The sequence below is a fragment of the Miscanthus floridulus genome, chromosome 17 (genome assembly GCF_019320115.1).
Source record: "Miscanthus floridulus cultivar M001 chromosome 17, ASM1932011v1, whole genome shotgun sequence".
Classification (NCBI taxonomy): domain Eukaryota; kingdom Viridiplantae; phylum Streptophyta; class Magnoliopsida; order Poales; family Poaceae; genus Miscanthus; species Miscanthus floridulus.
Genome location: NC_089596.1, coordinates 50,662,399 through 50,681,769, shown reverse-complemented (window position 1 = coordinate 50,681,769; position 19,371 = coordinate 50,662,399). Strand labels below are relative to the sequence as shown.

Genomic DNA, 19,371 nt, shown 5'->3' with positions numbered 1-19,371 from the left:
AAAGTGATGTTGAGTCCGTCTCCCCCGTTGATTAGTACTTTTGGTCATACTAGCAATAGTTGGATCTAGAACCAATGGGTAATGGCCTGCGTTTCCTATGCTAGTCCATTGGTCTTCTCTTGAAAATTGGATTGGATACTGTGACCAGTTGAGATATCTTGGAGTAGCCGGTTCTGCTGCCTTGATGGTTCACAGCGCTAGCTTTTCTTGATGTTTGCTTCTAGAATCTGGAACCCCGACAAAGATTACTGCTACTGTCCCCCTGGATTTTTGGAATCACTTGTCTTCGTGGTTGTCTTCTTCTTTTTTTTGATTGCCTTCTTTGGTATTCTCCTTACTATCTTTTCTTGTGTATCGATCTTTGAAGGTGTAGCAATCTCCAATGGTGTGATTTCCTTTGGGGTGCAAGATGCAATGCATGTTTTCAATGTTGTCATACCTCCTGGGCTTGGAAAACTTTCTTGATTTGTCAGTCACTACTACGGTGTTGTCTGGTCCACGTTTTCTTTCCTGTTGTCTGTTGTTTTGATGATTTTGCTTATCTGAGTTGTCTCGGTTGTTTCTATCTAGGAATCTTTCTCGTGTCTTTTCTTCTACAGTAATCATCTTTTCCACTGTTCGTCTGAATTCTTCATTGTTTCTTGGGTTTTCTTTGCAGAAGTCTTGAAATTGCCACCTAGCCATGATTCCATGAGAGAAAGCTTCAATTACTTCTCATTGGGTGATGTCATGTACTTGAGCTCGTAGTTCGCCAAATTATCGATAGTAATTTCTGAGACTTTCACCTCCTTTCTGCTTGAGTCCTTTTAACTCTACGTGGGTAATTGGGTGTGTAATGATACCCACAAAATTTTCATAGAAAGCTCTTTGCAAGTCCTCCCAATTTCTGATTGATCCTGGATTCAATTTGTCAAATCATTGAAGTGGCATGGTTTCTAGGGCCATGGGAAAGAACAAGGTCTTGATGTCATCCTCTCCTCCGGCCAATTCAATCGATTGCGAGTAAATCCTGAGCCATTGCTTTGGTTCGGTCTTGCCATCATACTTGGAATGGTTGGATGGCTTGAACTTGTGAGGCAGTCGTATTGAAGCAAGTATGTTTGCAAAACAGGGGAATCTATTGTGCGTTTTGGCTTCTGTGTATTCTGATTTAGCGCCCCCTTCTTGCCAACTATTGTCTTGGTGAGAATAGTTTTGCGTGGCTGTCCGAGTAGGTGCTTTGCTTCTAGACTTTCTTGGTTGTTCGACTCGGTCGTTTTGACTATGGTTTCTTCTGCTTTCTCTGTTGTGACTTCCACTTGGTCCAAGTCTCTTGAAAGCGGACTTCCTTTGATTTTGATCTTCCTGCTCGTGAGATGTTGACCTATCAGGTAGTCTTGAGCGGGCCCTTCTGTCGTGCGTTCTTAGGACTGTTGATCGGAGGAAGTCTCAGAGCTATTCTTATTTTTCACTGGGATGTGAAGTCGCCCTGAGTTCTTCTAGTGCCTCTCGGATCTTATCGTAGGGTGTATTCACTGCTCGTCCTTCCTCGACCTCTCGCTCTGATTTTCTTCTATTATACTTGGCTAGGTTTGACTCATATCTGATCCAAGCTTCCTTGCATTGCTTAGCACAATGTTGACGTCCTTGTTTCAATTTGTTCTTTCTCTCTCTGGCTTGCCTCTGACTCTCGGTCTCACCATCGTGCCCCTAGGTAAATGGTGATATGTTGGACTCAGATTCATCTAAAGACCTGACGTCGGGCGCTTCTGGGGGGACCAATGGTGATCAAGGATGGCGACTCATGAATACTTCTTGAGCGTGAGTTGTTCTATCATCGGCGTTGGTTTTCGTAATGTTAGAGTTGTTGATAACCTCAGTAGAGGCTTCTAGGTCGTAGATCGATTCTCCCTCTTGGTAGGGTAGAGCTGTTGTTGTTGCATTGTCAACTAGTTGGGTGCGGCTATCCTCAGGAACAGAACCTGGCTAGTGGATGATGCAGTCTTGAGATGTTATAGTTAAGACGAGACCTTCCTAGGCTCCTTTCTATGGCATTCTAAGCACTGGATTAAGAGATCTTTCGAGCTGTGCCCGATAAGACGTTGCCATCTTGCCTAGATAGAACGGAAAAGGACTTGTCTTCTTTAAAGTACTCAAAGTCTACTCTGAGTTGTATTCTTGATAGGTTGATGTCGTGCTTCGGAGCCTTGTCGGAAAAGAACTCAGTTTTCCGAAAGAACTCGGATAATACTCCATCTCGGAAGCGGAGCTTGACTTTGAATCAGATGCATGAAGCCACGAAATCTGAGTTGGATCGTACATCGCGAGCTATGCAAATCTTCTAGCAAGTTGATCTGTTGTAGTCACCGAAATGGAAAGGTCTTGATGATGCTCTGAATCTTTGAGCAGATGGCCCTAGAGCTTGCCATCGTCTCCTGCCTCGCAGATCCACGAACCGAAGATGAAGGTTGATCCTATTGAGAAGATCATGTTGTCGAGGTCCATCGAGCTCTCAGATGCAAAGTCGCTGAAAGCCCCTACCTGGCACGCCAGCTATCGATGTTTCACCACTGATAGCCTGCCACGGGGGTCCCCGGGGCATTATGTTCGGGCTTCAGCGTATGCGGAACTCGATGGTTAACGCAAGAGACAGTCGATTTATCCTAGTTCGGGCCCTCGACCGTGGTTGAGTAATAACCCTACGTCCAGTCGGCGTTAGCCTTTGCGTTGGATTGATTGTAAAGTGTTGTGTTATGTTCTGTCTCTCCTTCTAAGGAGCCCTACCCTCATTTATATAATCAGGAGGCCAGAGTCCTAGTCGGTTTACAATGTAGAGTCCTAGTAGGATTATAGGGTAGTATTACTACTAGGATTACATGGGAGGAATCCTAATCAAACTAGATCTCCTCTCTTCCTTGCGGTGTATCCCATGGGTCCCGCATCGATAGGTACTCCTATGTGACGAGGCTCAAGTGGAAGCCCGTTTCGGTCCGTTAGGAGATAGCGCTAATATTGACGTAGATAGGTGCACAGTTTGTGCCGAACGTACCATTGGCTCAGAAATCATTTTGGATGCACCCGATGGAACTCCTAGGTGAGTGGGTCTTGTAGAATCTCGTTTCGATCCATTTGGAGACGGTCTTAGTGTCGGTGCAAGATTGTTGCACGGTTTGCGGCAAACATACCATGGCTCAGAAATCATTTTGGACGCACCAGATGGTACTCCTAGGGGACGAGGCTCAAGTGGAAGCTCGTTTCGGTCCATTTGGAGATAGTGCTAATCCTCACTCAAGATAGGTGCATGGTTTGCGTGGAACATACCATAGGTTCAGAAATCATTTTGGACGCACCCGATGGAAATCCTAGGTGACACAGGTCATGTTGAATCACGTTTCGGTCCATTTGGAGATGATGTTCGTGTGGGTGTAAGACAGGTGCACGGTTTGCGTCAAACGTACCATAGGTTCAAAAACCGTTTTGGACACACCGATGGTACTCCTAGGTGATGAGGCTCAAGTGCAAGCTCGTTTCGGTCTATTGAGAGATCGTGCTAGGCTTGTCGCAAGATAGATGCACTATTTGCGCGGAACGTACCATAGGCTTAGAAATCATTTTGGATGCACCCGATGGAACTCCTAGGTGACACGGGTCATGTCGAATCATGTTTCGGTCTGTTTGGAGATGGTGTTAGTGTCGGTGCAAGACAGCTGCATGGTTTGTGCCAACGTACCACAGGCTTAGAAATCGTTTTGGATGCACCAATGATACTCCTAGGTGACAAGGCTCAAGTGCAACCTCGTTTCGTTCTGTTTAGAGATAGTGCTAGTGTTGACATAAGATAGGTGCACGGTTTGTGCCGAATGCACCATAGGCTCAGAAATCGTTTTGGACGCACCCGATGGAAGTTCTAGGTGATGTGGGTCATGTGGAATCTCATTTCAGTCCGTTTGGAGACGGTGTTAGTGTCAGTGCAACATAGGTGCATGGTATGCGCCAAATGTATCATAGGCTTAGAAACCATTTTGGACACACCCGATGGTACTTCGATGTGACGAGGCTCAAGTGCAAGCTCGTTCTGGTCCATTAGGAGACAGTGGTAGTCTTGACGCAAGATAGGTGCACGGTTTGTGCCAAAGGTACCATTGGCCAAGAAATCATTTTGGATGCACCCGATGGAACTCCTAGGTGAGTGGGTCATGTCGCATCTCATCTTGATCCATTTGGAGACAATGTTAGTGTCGGTGCAAGATTGTTGCACGGTTTGCGGCAAACATACCATGGCTCAGAAATCGTTTTGGACGCACCATATGGTACTCCTAGGTGACGAGGCTCAAGTGGAAGCTCATTTTGGTCTGTTTGGAGATAGTGCTAATCTTCACTCAAGATAGGTGCATGGTTTGCATGGAATGTACCATAGGCTCAGAAATGGTTTTGGACACACCCGATGGAACTCCTAGGTGACACGGGTCATGTCGAATCATGTTTCGGTCCGTTTGGAGATGATGTCCGTGTTGGGGTAAGATAGGTGCACGGTTTGCGCCAAACGTACCATAGGCTCAGAAACCATTTTGGATCCACCGATGGTCCTCCTAGGTGACGAGGCTCAAGTGCAAGCTCATTTCAATCTGTTGAGAGATCGTGCTATGCATGATGCAAGATAGGTGCACGGTTTGCGCCGAACGTACCATAGGCTCGAAAATCATTTTGGACGCACCCGATGGAACTTTTAGGTGATGTGGGTCAAGTGGAATCTCATTTTAGTCCATTTAGAGACGGTTTAAATGTCAGTCCAACATAGGTGTATGGTATGCGCCAAACATATCAGAGGCTCAAAAATCATTTTGGACACACCTAATGGTACTCCTACGTGATGAGGCTCAAGTGGAAGCTCGTTTCGGTCCGTTAGGAGATAGTGTTAATCTTGACGTAGATAGGTGCACAGTTTGTGCCAAATGTACCATTGGCTCAGAAATCATTTTGGATGCACCCGATGGAACTCCTAGGTGAGTGGGTCTTGTAGAATCTTGTTCCGATCCGTTTGGAGACGGTGTTAGTGTCAATGCAAGATTGTTGCACGATTTGCGGCAAACATACCATAGCTCAGAAATCATTTTGGACGCACTAGATGGTACTCCTAGGTGACGAGGCTCAAGTGGAAGCTCGTTTTGGTCCGTTTGGAGATAGTGCTAATCTTCACTCAAGATAGGTGCATGCTTTGCATGGAACGTACCATAGGTTCAGAAATCATTTTGGACGCACCCAATGGAAATCCTAGGTGACACGGTGTCACGGAACCGACCAATTTATAAGAGCACAAGTACAAAAACAATCGCCGAAACGATCAAATTCTCGAACTTGAGCCCATATAAACCCGGTAGTCAACCGAAATCTCGAAGGATTTCAAACCAACTTGCATACAACCAAGATCACAGTAATCCAACATAACATATCGTACGTTACAACATTTCACAGATGTTCGCAAATAGATTACATCATCACAGAGTCATTGTTATTACAAAACAAGTCTTGTAAAACATGCGGAAGCAAATAGTTTAACTCACACACCGAGTTCAAATACACATACTGGTTGGTTGATCACAGACCGCAAAAGCATTCAGATAAGAGAAAGGAGATCATGCCCATGATCTAGTCCTCATCACCCGCCGGGTGGAGACAGTACTTGCAGAATCCCTGATATAGAAGGTCATCTGCAACAAGAGGGAATAAACCCTGAGTACGGGAATGTACTCAGCTAGACTTACCCGTCGAAAACCAAACAAATGACACCAAGGATTATGCATAGCTTAATGTAGTGGAGCTGGCTGACACTTTCTTTTTTTTGCAGAAGAGCATAAGTAATAATGATCAACTCTTAACCTGAACTAGCAGTGACTTTTTAGCCATTAACCTGTCATCTATATTAGCACCTGTACTAAGCAATCATTTTATTAGGGTGCAAACATTAATAACCATATCAGGTATTCATTGTGGCAACCTTATCATCATCCATTTAACCATATCGTTAAATTAATTGAATCTACGTTGCCGCTGCTCAGTCAAGTTCTCACTATCCGGGAGAGACGGCGATTCGAATCGATTCCTATCCAGCTGGAGGGGTATTCCTAAACACAAACCCTGCTTCCCCCGTCAGGGTCGCAAACAAGTCACCTTTGGTACGATTCAGGAGTCGCGAGTCCGAACAGATCGACATTCTCAGAGAACCACTCTGCCAAGGTTGTTCGGGACTCTAACCCGCCTTGGACTTATGCCAATGGCTCTCCGCACATCCTTACTACCTCCAGAATGTCGCCACCGCTCGCGTCCTCGGCCTGAGTCGAGCTACTAGGCTTCGCGGTCGGAACGACTTATCCGGCCAGCTAAGTGTTAGGCTGCGTTCAACATGACATGAGGACGTACAGCGTATCGGTCCTTAAACGACTCAGACGGAGTCACTATGTTCAAACCTACACAAGACCCCGCCCGGTCTTAATTCATTATTCACATGGTTCTTTTCCACGATAGCAAATATAGCCAACCGTGATCCACCTCATCCTAAAGCTCGCAGGTGACAGGAAATCACCTGACTTCTACCGCACTAAGCATGGCTAAGCATTTAACCCGTTCCTGAACTTAAATAGGATTCCAGTGCGATATCTGGACAAGGAAGGATATATAATGCAGCAATTGGTTCCAACCAATTCCTATACTTAATGCATCATCAACAATAAAAGATACTCAATGTATTTGTAAAAACATGGGAGGCTTAATATGCTCCGGGGCTTGCCTTTCAGGAACGAGGAAGGCTGGTGGTCAGGGCACTCGGGCAATTCCTCCGCGGCGACTGCTTCGTCGGCTTCCTGCACCTCGGGTTCCTCCTCCTGGTTGGCTCCCTCGAACTCCAGCAACGTCACTCCCTCCGGCACACCTATTGCATGAATGCGCAGATAAATATCATGGATGCACATGAACGAATGTCAGGGATGCTCGGGGAATGCACATGTTCGCTGTAGTTTGCATATTCCAACTTAAGCCCTATTCAAATCACTTTACTTACCAAGTTTATACAACCTAATGTATAATTGCTCATCTTCAGTTAACGACCTAGCACCTGCACCTAAGCATATTCTCAAGTTAGGCTAACCCCTAAACAATCAACGAGAACATTGCAACCACATACACTCAAGCAACTGTATTTCAGCAAAATGAATACTATGTAGCGGTGCAGTAAACTAGCTATAACTGGAGATTTATAAATCCAATTGATATGCAACAAGACAATATGGAAAGCTTATAAAATTGTCTACACAACATTTTCAGACCTCAAAGCATGATTCAAACCTTTACCAGGTCGAATTCATCAATCAACAGAAGTCTATCCTCACAAGGCAGAGAATCAGCAAAAACTGCAACCTAACTTTAAACAGCTGTAGTTTCTAAACTACTGGGCCAAATGCCCTCAAATTTTGACAGGAGCTAGCTACCTCATTTATCTACAACTCTTGTATTCAACTCATTCACAGAAAACCAAATTATCATGGGGAGCTTTCTAAAGTCCCCAGATCTGTCCAGAGGGACATGATGCAAACAATTAATTATTAACTTATGATATAAACACTTAATTGGACAAAACTAACTTTACTGATATATCACACATATCACAAGAACACCAGAAAGTAGGGTGTCCATCACCAAAACATTTCTTTTACTACCTTTCTTAATTTATTTAATTAATTAGTGGAAATAGTAAACATATATGAAAACTACCCCATTAATTCTACAAAAATTACAGTAGACACTACATGCTCTAAGTAGACTACCATAAAAATTTCACACCATTTGAGCAAGTATAAAAGCCTACACAAAAATGATAAGGCATAATAGCTTAAATTGGCATAATTAGGAAACCCTAATGAAAAGTGTCAAGCAACAGATTTCATATTTTTCCTAGCATCTATAAGGTATCAAGATACTACCTACCAAGTTTCATGGCCATAGGACTCATAATTAATTTACTAAAATTTACCCAAGTATCTACCAATGATAAAAGGAAAATCTATAACTCAAAAACTACACATGCAATGACTCTTAAATTTTAACCAGAGCTTCTACTATACAAGACTAGCTCACCCACAAAATTTCATAATTTTTGGATCACAGAAACTCAAGATATGATTTAAACAAGTTTGCATGCATTCAAAAACACTTTTTAAGTTCCTATTTAATTCATCCAAAATTTCTACAAAATGTGCTCAAGATATATTTTTCTTAAATACTAGACCTAACTATGAGTCTAACAAAATTGGAATCACTCAATTTGGATCTACCAATTAGGAGTTACAAAAATCACAAATCAGCATTCAAAACTGAAAATTTGAACTAGCCCTAAGACTGCTCAGTCACTGACAGCTGGGTCCCGATGTCAGCCGACCCCACCGGTCAGTGAGCCAAGAACAGAGGAGGCGGCTGCGATGCGCGGACGACGGCGCAGCTCGCCGGCGGCGGGGTCTCCGGCCAAATCAAGGACACCGGCATGTTCCCTAAGCTACCCCGCGTCGATTGATACCCTAATACTAGACCCTAGCGGCCCTTAAGCACGCCGGCCATGGCACCCGGCGGCTCAGCCATGGCGAGTGGCGGAGCTCCGGTGAACCCCGGCAATCGGTGATCGGAAAAAGGCGCGTGAAAGCTTCCAGGGATCACGACGGACCTATCTATGCTACCGCTAAAGGCTGAGGTGAAATGCTCAAGCGTGGCCACGGAAGGTCACCGGCGGCGATCATGGCGGCCATGTCACGGTGGTGCGCGATTCGGCAATGTCGCTTACCTAGAGCTTGCCAGGTTCAGAGAGAGTGGCGTCACGGTTCAGGGGGTGCTCGCAGCGCTCTGGGCGGGACGGTGATGGCTGTGGTGCCGCGGCGAGCTCGAGCGAGTTCGGCGGGCTGACGGCGTCGGCGGTGTGCTGCTGCGGCTGCGACGGAGAAGGAAGGAGAGTGAATTGGAAAGGCAGAGCGCGCGCGGGTGGGTTCATGTAGTGGCCGGCCACGCCAGGGCATCCGCGGCGCGTGGCAGCGCGCTCAGGCGACCGGCGACGCGCGGCGCCACGCGGCGGTGACCATCTGAATACGGTCGGGCTACTGTAGCTCGCCATCAGTTAAGTCATCAACGCCGGTGAACAGCCTGACAGCGAAACTTCATCGCGTTGGCACGGCTAACTCGTTGGTCAAAAGTGAAATCCGTAAAGATGAAAGTTGTAGATCTATAGTAGGGCTACAAATTTTATTTAGAAATCAACAGCTAACTCTCGACGGATCACGAGTTATATCAAGCCAAAGTCAGCTCCTTCAAAACTAGAAATCAGCCCTTGGACTTAGAAAATTTCTAAGTGTAGAATTCAACCCCAAATCTGACTTGTGGGCCATGTTTGAGAATGTTCCACACATTTTCATGAGTTGGCTTCTAAACAAAGTTTGTTCCTTATTAAATTTACTACAACTTTGCTTTAGGTGGCTTAGACATGCAAACATTCTAAGCTACACTTTTTAAACAGTCAAACACAGGAGCTCTAGGGTTCCAAATTGGTCAACCATGACTTGGAAACCTAATTAGGCAAAATGATCAACATGAACATTGTTCCTAATGACATTCTAAGTGTAACTAAGTTACTTACAAGCATTTCTAGCCACACCATGCATTGGTCACACAAGAATCGATCAAGGTATATACTGAAACAATGAAAAACACAAGAAATGTTGCAAATGTTTCATAGTCATGTTTCACATGTTTCATGATCTTGTTGCATAGTATTAACTAATCTGGTTTCACTAAGTGAGTGTCACATGTTGCACTTAAGTGTTGCACACTTTACATTTCATAAAAGAAACAATACACATGAAATACACAATATGTTGCAATGTTTCAAAATCATGTTTCATGTGATATAAGTTCAAGAATGGATGCATGATGCTCATGTTCATGAAATGCAGTGCAAATGTGGAAGCCAAACACCTGGGGTGTTACAGCCCTCCCCCCTTATAAAAATCTCGTCCCGAGATTTGAAAAGCGTACCATTGTTGATAGAATTCCTTATAACCATCCCTCAAATAGTCTTCCCTTTCCCACGTTGCATCGCGTTCACTACCCTGATTGCTCCACATGACTTTATAGAACTTGACTACCCGACTTCGAGTCACTCGCTCACGAGTGTCAATCACTCGAACCGGCTTTTCTTCAAAGGTCAAATCCGATTTTAACTCGATATCCCCCAAAGGAACTCTCTCTTTAGGGACGCGAAGACATTTCTTCAATTGGGATACATGAAAGACATTGAAGATAGCACTCATCTCAGGAGGTAATTGAATCTTGTACGCCACTTTACCACTTTGTCCAATGATTTCAAATGGACCAACATATCTCGGCGCAAGCTTTCGCTTCACACCAAAGCGTTGGACACTTTTCATAGGTGAGACTTTCTGCTTAAGGCGTCCGCGACGACGTTTGCCTTGCCAGGGTGATAGTGCACTTGAAGGTTATAATCCTTGATCAACTCGAGCCATCTTCTCTGACGCATATTTAACTCTGGTTGAGTGAAGATGTACTTGAGACTTTTATGATCAGTGTAGATGTTGCACACATTGCCAAGTAGGTAATGTCTCCAGGCCTTCAAAGCATGAACAACTGCAGCGAGTTCCAAGTCATGCGTTGGATAATTCACTTCATGCTTCCGAAGTTGGCGAGAGGTATAAGCGATGACTCTACCCTCTTGCATAAGAACACCTCCTAACCCAATACCTGATGCATCACAGAACACATCAAAAGGTTTCTCGATATCCGGTTGCGCCAAAACCGGAGCTGATGTTAGAAGAGTTCGCAGGGTATGGAAAGCCGCATCACACTCAGGAGTCCAGACAAACTTCATGTCTTTTTGCAGCAATCGAGTCATAGGCTTGGCTATTTTAGAGAAATCCGGGATGAAGCGACGATAATAGCCAGCCAACCCCAGAAAACTCCGAACCTCGTGCACCGAGATGGGAGCCTTCCAGTTCAATACTTCTTGCACCTTGGTGGGATCAACCATAATTCCACCATCGGACAACACGTGTCCAAGAAAAGGTACCTCACGAAGCCAAAATTCACATTTGCTGAACTTTGCATACAGCTGGTGTTCTCGCAATCTAGTAAGAACCACCCGCAAATGTTCAACATGATCTTCTTCATTCTCAGAATAGACCAGGATATCATCTATAAATACCACCACAAATTTGTCCAACTCGGGCATAAACACTGAATTCATCAGATACATAAAATGTGCGGGGGCATTGGTTAATCCAAAAGACATAACCAGGTACTCATATAGACCATATCTTGTAGAGAATGCGGTTTTTGGGACATCCTCAGGCCGAATTTTGATTTGATGATACCCAGATCTCAAGTCAATCTTGGAAAAGACTTTTGCCTTAGACAACTGATCAAATAAGATATCTATGCGTGGCAGAGGGTACTTATTCTTGATTGTAACTGCATTCAAGGGTCTATAATCTACACACATGCGTAGAGATTGATCCTTCTTCTTCACAAAGATGGCTGGGCACCCCCACGGAGATGAACTAGGACGGATAAGGCCTTTCTTTAGCAGTTCATTCAACTGGGTCTTAAGTTCAGCTAGTTCATTGGGAGGCATTCTATATGGCCTTCTAGAGATGGGAGCTGTACCAGGAAGCAACTCTATCTTGAATTCTACTTCTCGATCCGGGGGCAATCCAGGCAAATCATCAGGGAAAACATCCGGAAAGTCACACACGACAGGGATATCTGCCAGAGACTTTGCTTGCACCGCATTGGTCGTGCAAGAAAGACTGATATCCTTGGGTAACTGTACTAGAAAACCCTCCTGATTGCTCGGATCTCTGAGCATAACTACCCTAGTGGATGTATCGATAAGCACTCCATGACGGCTCATCCAGTTCATTCCCAATATCACGTCGATACCTAGCCCCGGTAAAATTACCAGATCAACCTGATAACTTCGCCCTTCTATCACAAATTGTACATCCCCAACTACCAGCTTGGTTGGAATAATACCACTAGCAGCCCTTATACAATAACCCTCACCCTCAACAGTATATGTTTTCTGCATAAACTTGGATGCAAATGATGGACTAATGAAGGAATGCGAAGCACCTGAATCAAATAGTACAACTGCGGGGTGTTGGTCAATTAGAAACTTACCGGCAGTCACTACCTCTCCTGAAGGAATCTCAGTAATATTAGTGTGGTTCACTTGTCCTTGACGGCCACCCTGGTAATTATTCTTCTTAGGGTAAGGGCATTCCCTTGCCCAGTGGCCTGTCTTATTGCAATTCCAGCACGGCATGTTGCTTGGTGGAGCTCTGGAACTGCCCTGACTGGTAGTGCCCTTGGGAAGAGCAACTGTAAATGCCTTGCGAAACCCAGTCTTGGCGGGATTCTTCTTTTGCGGTGGGCGAAACTTGGCGGCTGATGCTGGAGGACGGAATGGAGTCCTTTGTGCGACGGGAGCCTTAGATTGTGAGGCACCCGCCTCATAGGCCCTCTTACGACTTTTTGAAGCCGCATATATAGCATTGTTGTTCTCTTGCGATAAAGCATCACTCACAAACTCATTAAAATGAGCGCACTTGCAATTTCCCATGGTCTTCATCAGTTTGGGGCTAAGTCCCCGCTTGAAGCTTGCAATCTTCTTGGCATCTGTGTCCACAAACTCGGTAGCATACCTTGCAAGGTTGTTGAAAGCTTGCAGGTATTCGTTCAGGCTCTTGTTTCCCTGAGTCAGCTTCATGAACTCTGTATGTTTGATCGCCATAAGACCAGGAGGAATGTAATTTCCCCTGAAAGCAGACTTGAACTGATCCCAAGTGATTTGGGCATTAGCAGGCATAGTGGACCGATGATGACTCCACCAAATGCCAGCAGGCCCATGCAGTTGGTGCGATGCGTACTCAGTTTTTAGCACCTCAGTCAAGCGGAGCAGGCGAAACTTCTGCTCGAGAGTATTCAACCACTCATCAGCTTGTAGAGGCTCCTCAGCCTCCTTGAAGATTGGGGGTTTCGTGTCAAGGAAATCCTTGAAATCACTGTACTGATTTGGATCCGGTCCTTGGCGTGGACCACGGCCATCACGATTCGCAATCGTACGAAGGGCCTCGGCCATAGTGCGCTGTCCTTCCGCAAGCATTGCTATTAATTCCGTTGGTGTGGGTGGTGGTGGCGGAAGATCATCATCATCACTCGCGCCGGTGGAACGAGTACGAGGCATCTGCACAATGCGCCACCAGTAATTATTGATGATGTCAGCACATTGGAGAAGAACAATATAATTGTGCCAAACTGTATTTACTGACGAGAATGAAAACTTCATACAATAAACAGAGGCAATAATTCCTTCTCCAATCACCACATCATCAAGTAAATTACTAGCGCTATACGCAGTGCATTCCAACATGACAAGTTTTAAACTTCACCATTACGATACGCATCCCGAAGGGAGCGAATTGAGGTACTTTTCCAGTATGTCTGCAAAAGCTTAACTAGTGAGACTTGCTAACAAACTACTTGTCGAAGCGATTACTGCCCACATTGGAAACACCTTGGACTTTTTCTGGTATTCCTCTTCTTCAAACTTCTTGCCGAGAGATTTCACTTTAAACTTGGGATAAGCAATTATAAGGGAGGGAGTAATGCAATATGAAGGTCATGAGTGAATATGATGCATGCTCGTTCCGTACGTCCTCACAACCTAAGAAATTTTAAGCTTTAGCGGACTATACGGTGGCATACATACGTTCTCTCAATTAGCGGTAACTAGTCGATCTACACGGTGCGTTGTTAGCGTACCTGCAGAAAAACTTCATTGCAGCCCAACCCAACAAGATATAATGCTAATTACACAAGTAGTACTAAGATACTCTCCATATATACATCCCCCGATATATATACTTCGGTATCCAAACTACCCGAGAAATGTACCCATAATTAAGTACTTTCATATATACATGTATGCAACATGTAAATACTCCAGTAACCACAACTAACTCTCCCCTAGACCGACGGTTGGACGGTCATGCTCTCGCAACTCACACTTACCTTAGCATAGAGGCAATTGATCCATACATTACCATTCAAACGAATGGCATCCATGCAATATCACGCCGCATGGACGACGAAATAGAAACAATCAATTCCCCCAGTTAGTAATTATATATAAGCCACCTAGAAGTCCTTAAGTGGGCTATAAGGGATGTGATCACCAGTATACCATAAAAATTTTGAGTTTTGAACACTTATATATAACTATAAGTTTGAAAACCATTTTTACAACAAAAGCTTTTTGTTTTAAATAGCCGTAAGATATGTTTAATGTTGAATCTAGCTCTGATACCAGCTGTCACGGAACCGACCAATTTATAAGAGCACAAGTACAAAAACAATCGCCGAAACGATCAAATTCTCGAACTTGAGCCCATATAAACCCGGTAGTCAACCGAAATCTCGAAGGATTTCAAACCAACTTGCATACAACCAAGATCACAGTAATCCAACATAACATATCGTACGTTACAACATTTCACAGATGTTCGCAAATAGATTACATCATCACAGAGTCATTGTTATTACAAAACAAGTCTTGTAAAACATGCGGAAGCAAATAGTTTAACTCACACACCGAGTTCAAATACACATACTGGTTGGTTGATCACAGACCGCAAAAGCATTCAGATAAGAGAAAGGAGATCATGCCCATGATCTAGTCCTCATCACCCGCCGGGTGGAGACAGTACTTGCAGAATCCCTGATATAGAAGGTCATCTGCAACAAGAGGGAATAAACCCTGAGTACGGGAATGTACTCAGCTAGACTTACCCGTCGAAAACCAAACAAATGACACCAAGGATTATGCATAGCTTAATGTAGTGGAGCTGGCTGACACTTTCTTTTTTTTGCAGAAGAGCATAAGTAATAATGATCAACTCTTAACCTGAACTAGCAGTGACTTTTTAGCCATTAACCTGTCATCTATATTAGCACCTGTACTAAGCAATCATTTTATTAGGGTGCAAACATTAATAACCATATCAGGTATTCATTGTGGCAACCTTATCATCATCCATTTAACCATATCGTTAAATTAATTGAATCTACGTTGCCGCTGCTCAGTCAAGTTCTCACTATCCGGGAGAGACGGCGATTCGAATCGATTCCTATCCAGCTGGAGGGGTATTCCTAAACACAAACCCTGCTTCCCCCGTCAGGGTCGCAAACAAGTCACCTTTGGTACGATTCAGGAGTCGCGAGTCCGAACAGATCGACATTCTCAGAGAACCACTCTGCCAAGGTTGTTCGGGACTCTAACCCGCCTTGGACTTATGCCAATGGCTCTCCGCACATCCTTACTACCTCCAGAATGTCGCCACCGCTCGCGTCCTCGGCCTGAGTCGAGCTACTAGGCTTCGCGGTCGGAACGACTTATCCGGCCAGCTAAGTGTTAGGCTGCGTTCAACATGACATGAGGACGTACAGCGTATCGGTCCTTAAACGACTCAGACGGAGTCACTATGTTCAAACCTACACAAGACCCCGCCCGGTCTTAATTCATTATTCACATGGTTCTTTTCCACGATAGCAAATATAGCCAACCGTGATCCACCTCATCCTAAAGCTCGCAGGTGACAGGAAATCACCTGACTTCTACCGCACTAAGCATGGCTAAGCATTTAACCCGTTCCTGAACTTAAATAGGATTCCAGTGCGATATCTGGACAAGGAAGGATATATAATGCAGCAATTGGTTCCAACCAATTCCTATACTTAATGCATCATCAACAATAAAAGATACTCAATGTATTTGTAAAAACATGGGAGGCTTAATATGCTTCGGGGCTTGCCTTTCAGGAACGAGGAAGGCTGGTGGTCAGGGCACTCGGGCAATTCCTCCGCGGCGACTGCTTCGTCGGCTTCCTGCACCTCGGGTTCCTCCTCCTGGTTGGCTCCCTCGAACTCCAGCAACGTCACTCCCTCCGGCACACCTATTGCATGAATGCGCAGATAAATATCATGGATGCACATGAACGAATGTCAGGGATGCTCGGGGAATGCACATGTTCGCTGTAGTTTGCATATTCCAACTTAAGCCCTATTCAAATCACTTTACTTACCAAGTTTATACAACCTAATGTATAATTGCTCATCTTCAGTTAACGACCTAGCACCTGCACCTAAGCATATTCTCAAGTTAGGCTAACCCCTAAACAATCAACGAGAACATTGCAACCACATACACTCAAGCAACTGTATTTCAGCAAAATGAATACTATGTAGCGGTGCAGTAAACTAGCTATAACTGGAGATTTATAAATCCAATTGATATGCAACAAGACAATATGGAAAGCTTATAAAATTGTCTACACAACATTTTCAGACCTCAAAGCATGATTCAAACCTTTACCAGGTCGAATTCATCAATCAACAGAAGTCTATCCTCACAAGGCAGAGAATCAGCAAAAACTGCAACCTAACTTTAAACAGCTGTAGTTTCTAAACTACTGGGCCAAATGCCCTCAAATTTTGACAGGAGCTAGCTACCTCATTTATCTACAACTCTTGTATTCAACTCATTCACAGAAAACCAAATTATCATGGGGAGCTTTCTAAAGTCCCCAGATCTGTCCAGAGGGACATGATGCAAACAATTAATTATTAACTTATGATATAAACACTTAATTGGACAAAACTAACTTTACTGATATATCACACATATCACAAGAACACCAGAAAGTAGGGTGTCCATCACCAAAACATTTCTTTTACTACCTTTCTTAATTTATTTAATTAATTAGTGGAAATAGTAAACATATATGAAAACTACCCCATTAATTCTACAAAAATTACAGTAGACACTACATGCTCTAAGTAGACTACCATAAAAATTTCACACCATTTGAGCAAGTATAAAAGCCTACACAAAAATGATAAGGCATAATAGCTTAAATTGGCATAATTAGGAAACCCTAATGAAAAGTGTCAAGCAACAGATTTCATATTTTTCCTAGCATCTATAAGGTATCAAGATACTACCTACCAAGTTTCATGGCCATAGGACTCATAATTAATTTACTAAAATTTACCCAAGTATCTACCAATGATAAAAGGAAAATCTATAACTCAAAAACTACACATGCAATGACTCTTAAATTTTAACCAGAGCTTCTACTATACAAGACTAGCTCACCCACAAAATTTCATAATTTTTGGATCACAGAAACTCAAGATATGATTTAAACAAGTTTGCATGCATTCAAAAACACTTTTTAAGTTCCTATTTAATTCATCCAAAATTTCTACAAAATGTGCTCAAGATATATTTTTCTTAAATACTAGACCTAACTGTGAGTCTAACAAAATTGGAATCACTCAATTTGGATCTACCAATTAGGAGTTACAAAAATCACAAATCAGCATTCAAAACTGAAAATTTGAACTAGCCCTAAGACTGCTCAGTCACTGACAGCTGGGTCCCGATGTCAGCCGACCCCACCGGTCAGTGAGCCAAGAACAGAGGAGGCGGCTGCGATGCGCGGACGACGGCGCAGCTCGCCGGCGGCGGGGTCTCCGGCCAAATCAAGGACACCGGCATGTTCCCTAAGCTACCCCGCGTCGATTGATACCCTAATACTAGACCCTAGCGGCCCTTAAGCACGCCGGCCATGGCACCCGGCGGCTCAGCCATGGCGAGTGGCGGAGCTCCGGTGAACCCCGGCAATCGGTGACCAGAAAAAGGCGCGTGAAAGCTTCCAGGGATCACGACGGACCTATCTATGCTACCGCTAAAGGCTGAGGTGAAATGCTCAAACGTGGCCACGGAAGGTCACCGGCGGCGATCATGGCGGCCATGTCACGGTGGTGCGCGATTCGGCAATGTCGCTTACCTAGAGCTTGCCAGGTTCAGAGAGAGTGGCGTCACGGTTCAGGGGGTGCTCGCAGCGCTCTGGGCGGGACGGTGATGGCTGTGGTGCCGCGGCGAGCTCGAGCGAGTTCGGCGGGCTGACGGCGTCGGCGGTGTGCTGCTGCGGCTGCGACGGAGAAGGAAGGAGAGTGAATGGGAAAGGCAGAGCGCGCGCGGGTGGGTTCATGTAGTGGCCGGCCACGCCAGGGCGTCCGCGGCGCGTGGCAGCGTGCTCAGGCGACCGGCGACGCGCGGCACCACGCGGCGGTGACCATCTGAATACGGTCGGGCTACTGTAGCTCGCCATCAGTTAAGTCATCAACGCCGGTGAACAGCCTGACAGCGAAACTTCATCGCGTTGGCACGGCTAACTCGTTGGTCAAAAGTGAAATCCGTAAAGATGAAAGTTGTAGATCTATAGTAGGGCTACAAATTTTATTTAGAAATCAACAGCTAACTCTCGACGGATCACGAGTTATATCAAGCCAAAGTCAGCTCCTTCAAAACTGGAAATCAGCCCTTGGACTTAGAAAATTTCTAAGTGTAGAATTCAACCCCAAATCTGACTTGTGGGCCATGTTTGAGAATGTTCCACACATTTTCATGAGTTGGCTTCTAAACAAAGTTTGTTCCTTATTAAATTTACTACAACTTTGCTTTAGGTGGCTCAGACATGCAAACATTCTAAGCTACACTTTTTAAACAGTCAAACACAGGAGCTCTAGGGTTCCAAATTGGTCAACCATGACTTGGAAACCTAATTAGGCAAAATGATCAACATGAACATTGTTCCTAATGACATTCTAAGTGTAACTAAGTTACTTACAAGCATTTCTAGCCACACCATGCATTGGTCACACAAGAATCGATCAAGGTATATACTGAAACAATGAAAAACACAAGAAATGTTGCAAATGTTTCATAGTCATGTTTCACATGTTTCATGATCTTGTTGCATAGTATTAACTAATCTGGTTTCACTAAGTGAGTGTCACATGTTGCACTTAAGTGTTGCACACTTTACATTTCATAAAAGAAACAATACACATGAAATACACAATATGTTGCAATGTTTCAAAATCATGTTTCATGTGATATAAGTTCAAGAATGGATGCATGATGCTCATGTTCATGAAATGCAGTGCAAATGTGGAAGCCAAACACCTGGGGTGTTACACACGGGTCATGTTGAATCACGTTTCGGTCCGTTTGGAGATGATGTTCGTGTGGGTGTAAGACAGGTGCACAGTTTGCGTCAAATGTACCATAGGCTCAGAAACCATTTTGGACACACCGATGGTACTCCTAGGTGATGAGGCTCAAGTGCAAGCTCGTTTCGGTCTATTGAGAGATCGTGCTAGGCTTGCCGCAAGATAGATGCACGGTTTGTGCGGAACGTACCATAGGCTTAGAAATCG

At 44.5% G+C, this 19,371-nt stretch overlaps 1 protein-coding gene and 1 long non-coding RNA gene across 5 annotated transcripts; both read right to left on the bottom strand.

The window, feature by feature from the left end:
- Window positions 1-5,452: 5,452 nt before the first annotated feature.
- LOC136518989 (uncharacterized) lies at window positions 5,453-12,459 on the bottom strand. 4 transcript variants are annotated; one of them, XR_010774666.1, is made up of 3 exons: window positions 7,034-7,089; window positions 6,764-6,904; window positions 5,453-5,687 (listed from the first exon to the last, which is right to left on the bottom strand). XR_010774666.1 is itself a non-coding variant. In XM_066512657.1 (3 exons), the coding sequence occupies exons 1-3, from the start codon at window positions 12,347-12,349 to the stop codon at window positions 5,626-5,628; spliced, it is 348 nt and encodes a 115-aa protein (XP_066368754.1). In that variant the 5' UTR covers window positions 12,350-12,459; the 3' UTR covers window positions 5,453-5,625. The 4 variants fall into 4 exon arrangements, 3 of the variants coding, with proteins under 3 accessions (XP_066368754.1, XP_066368755.1, XP_066368757.1); XM_066512657.1 differs by lacking the exon at window positions 7,034-7,089 and adding an exon at window positions 12,205-12,459; XM_066512658.1 differs by lacking the exon at window positions 7,034-7,089 and adding an exon at window positions 9,985-10,109.
- Window positions 12,460-14,585: 2,126 nt separating this feature from the next.
- On the bottom strand, window positions 14,586-16,223 carry LOC136514935 (uncharacterized). The gene is made up of 3 exons (XR_010773895.1): window positions 16,167-16,223; window positions 15,897-16,037; window positions 14,586-14,820 (listed from the first exon to the last, which is right to left on the bottom strand). It is a non-coding gene; the product is annotated as an uncharacterized lncRNA (long non-coding RNA).
- Between the last annotated feature and the right edge of the window lie 3,148 nt (window positions 16,224-19,371).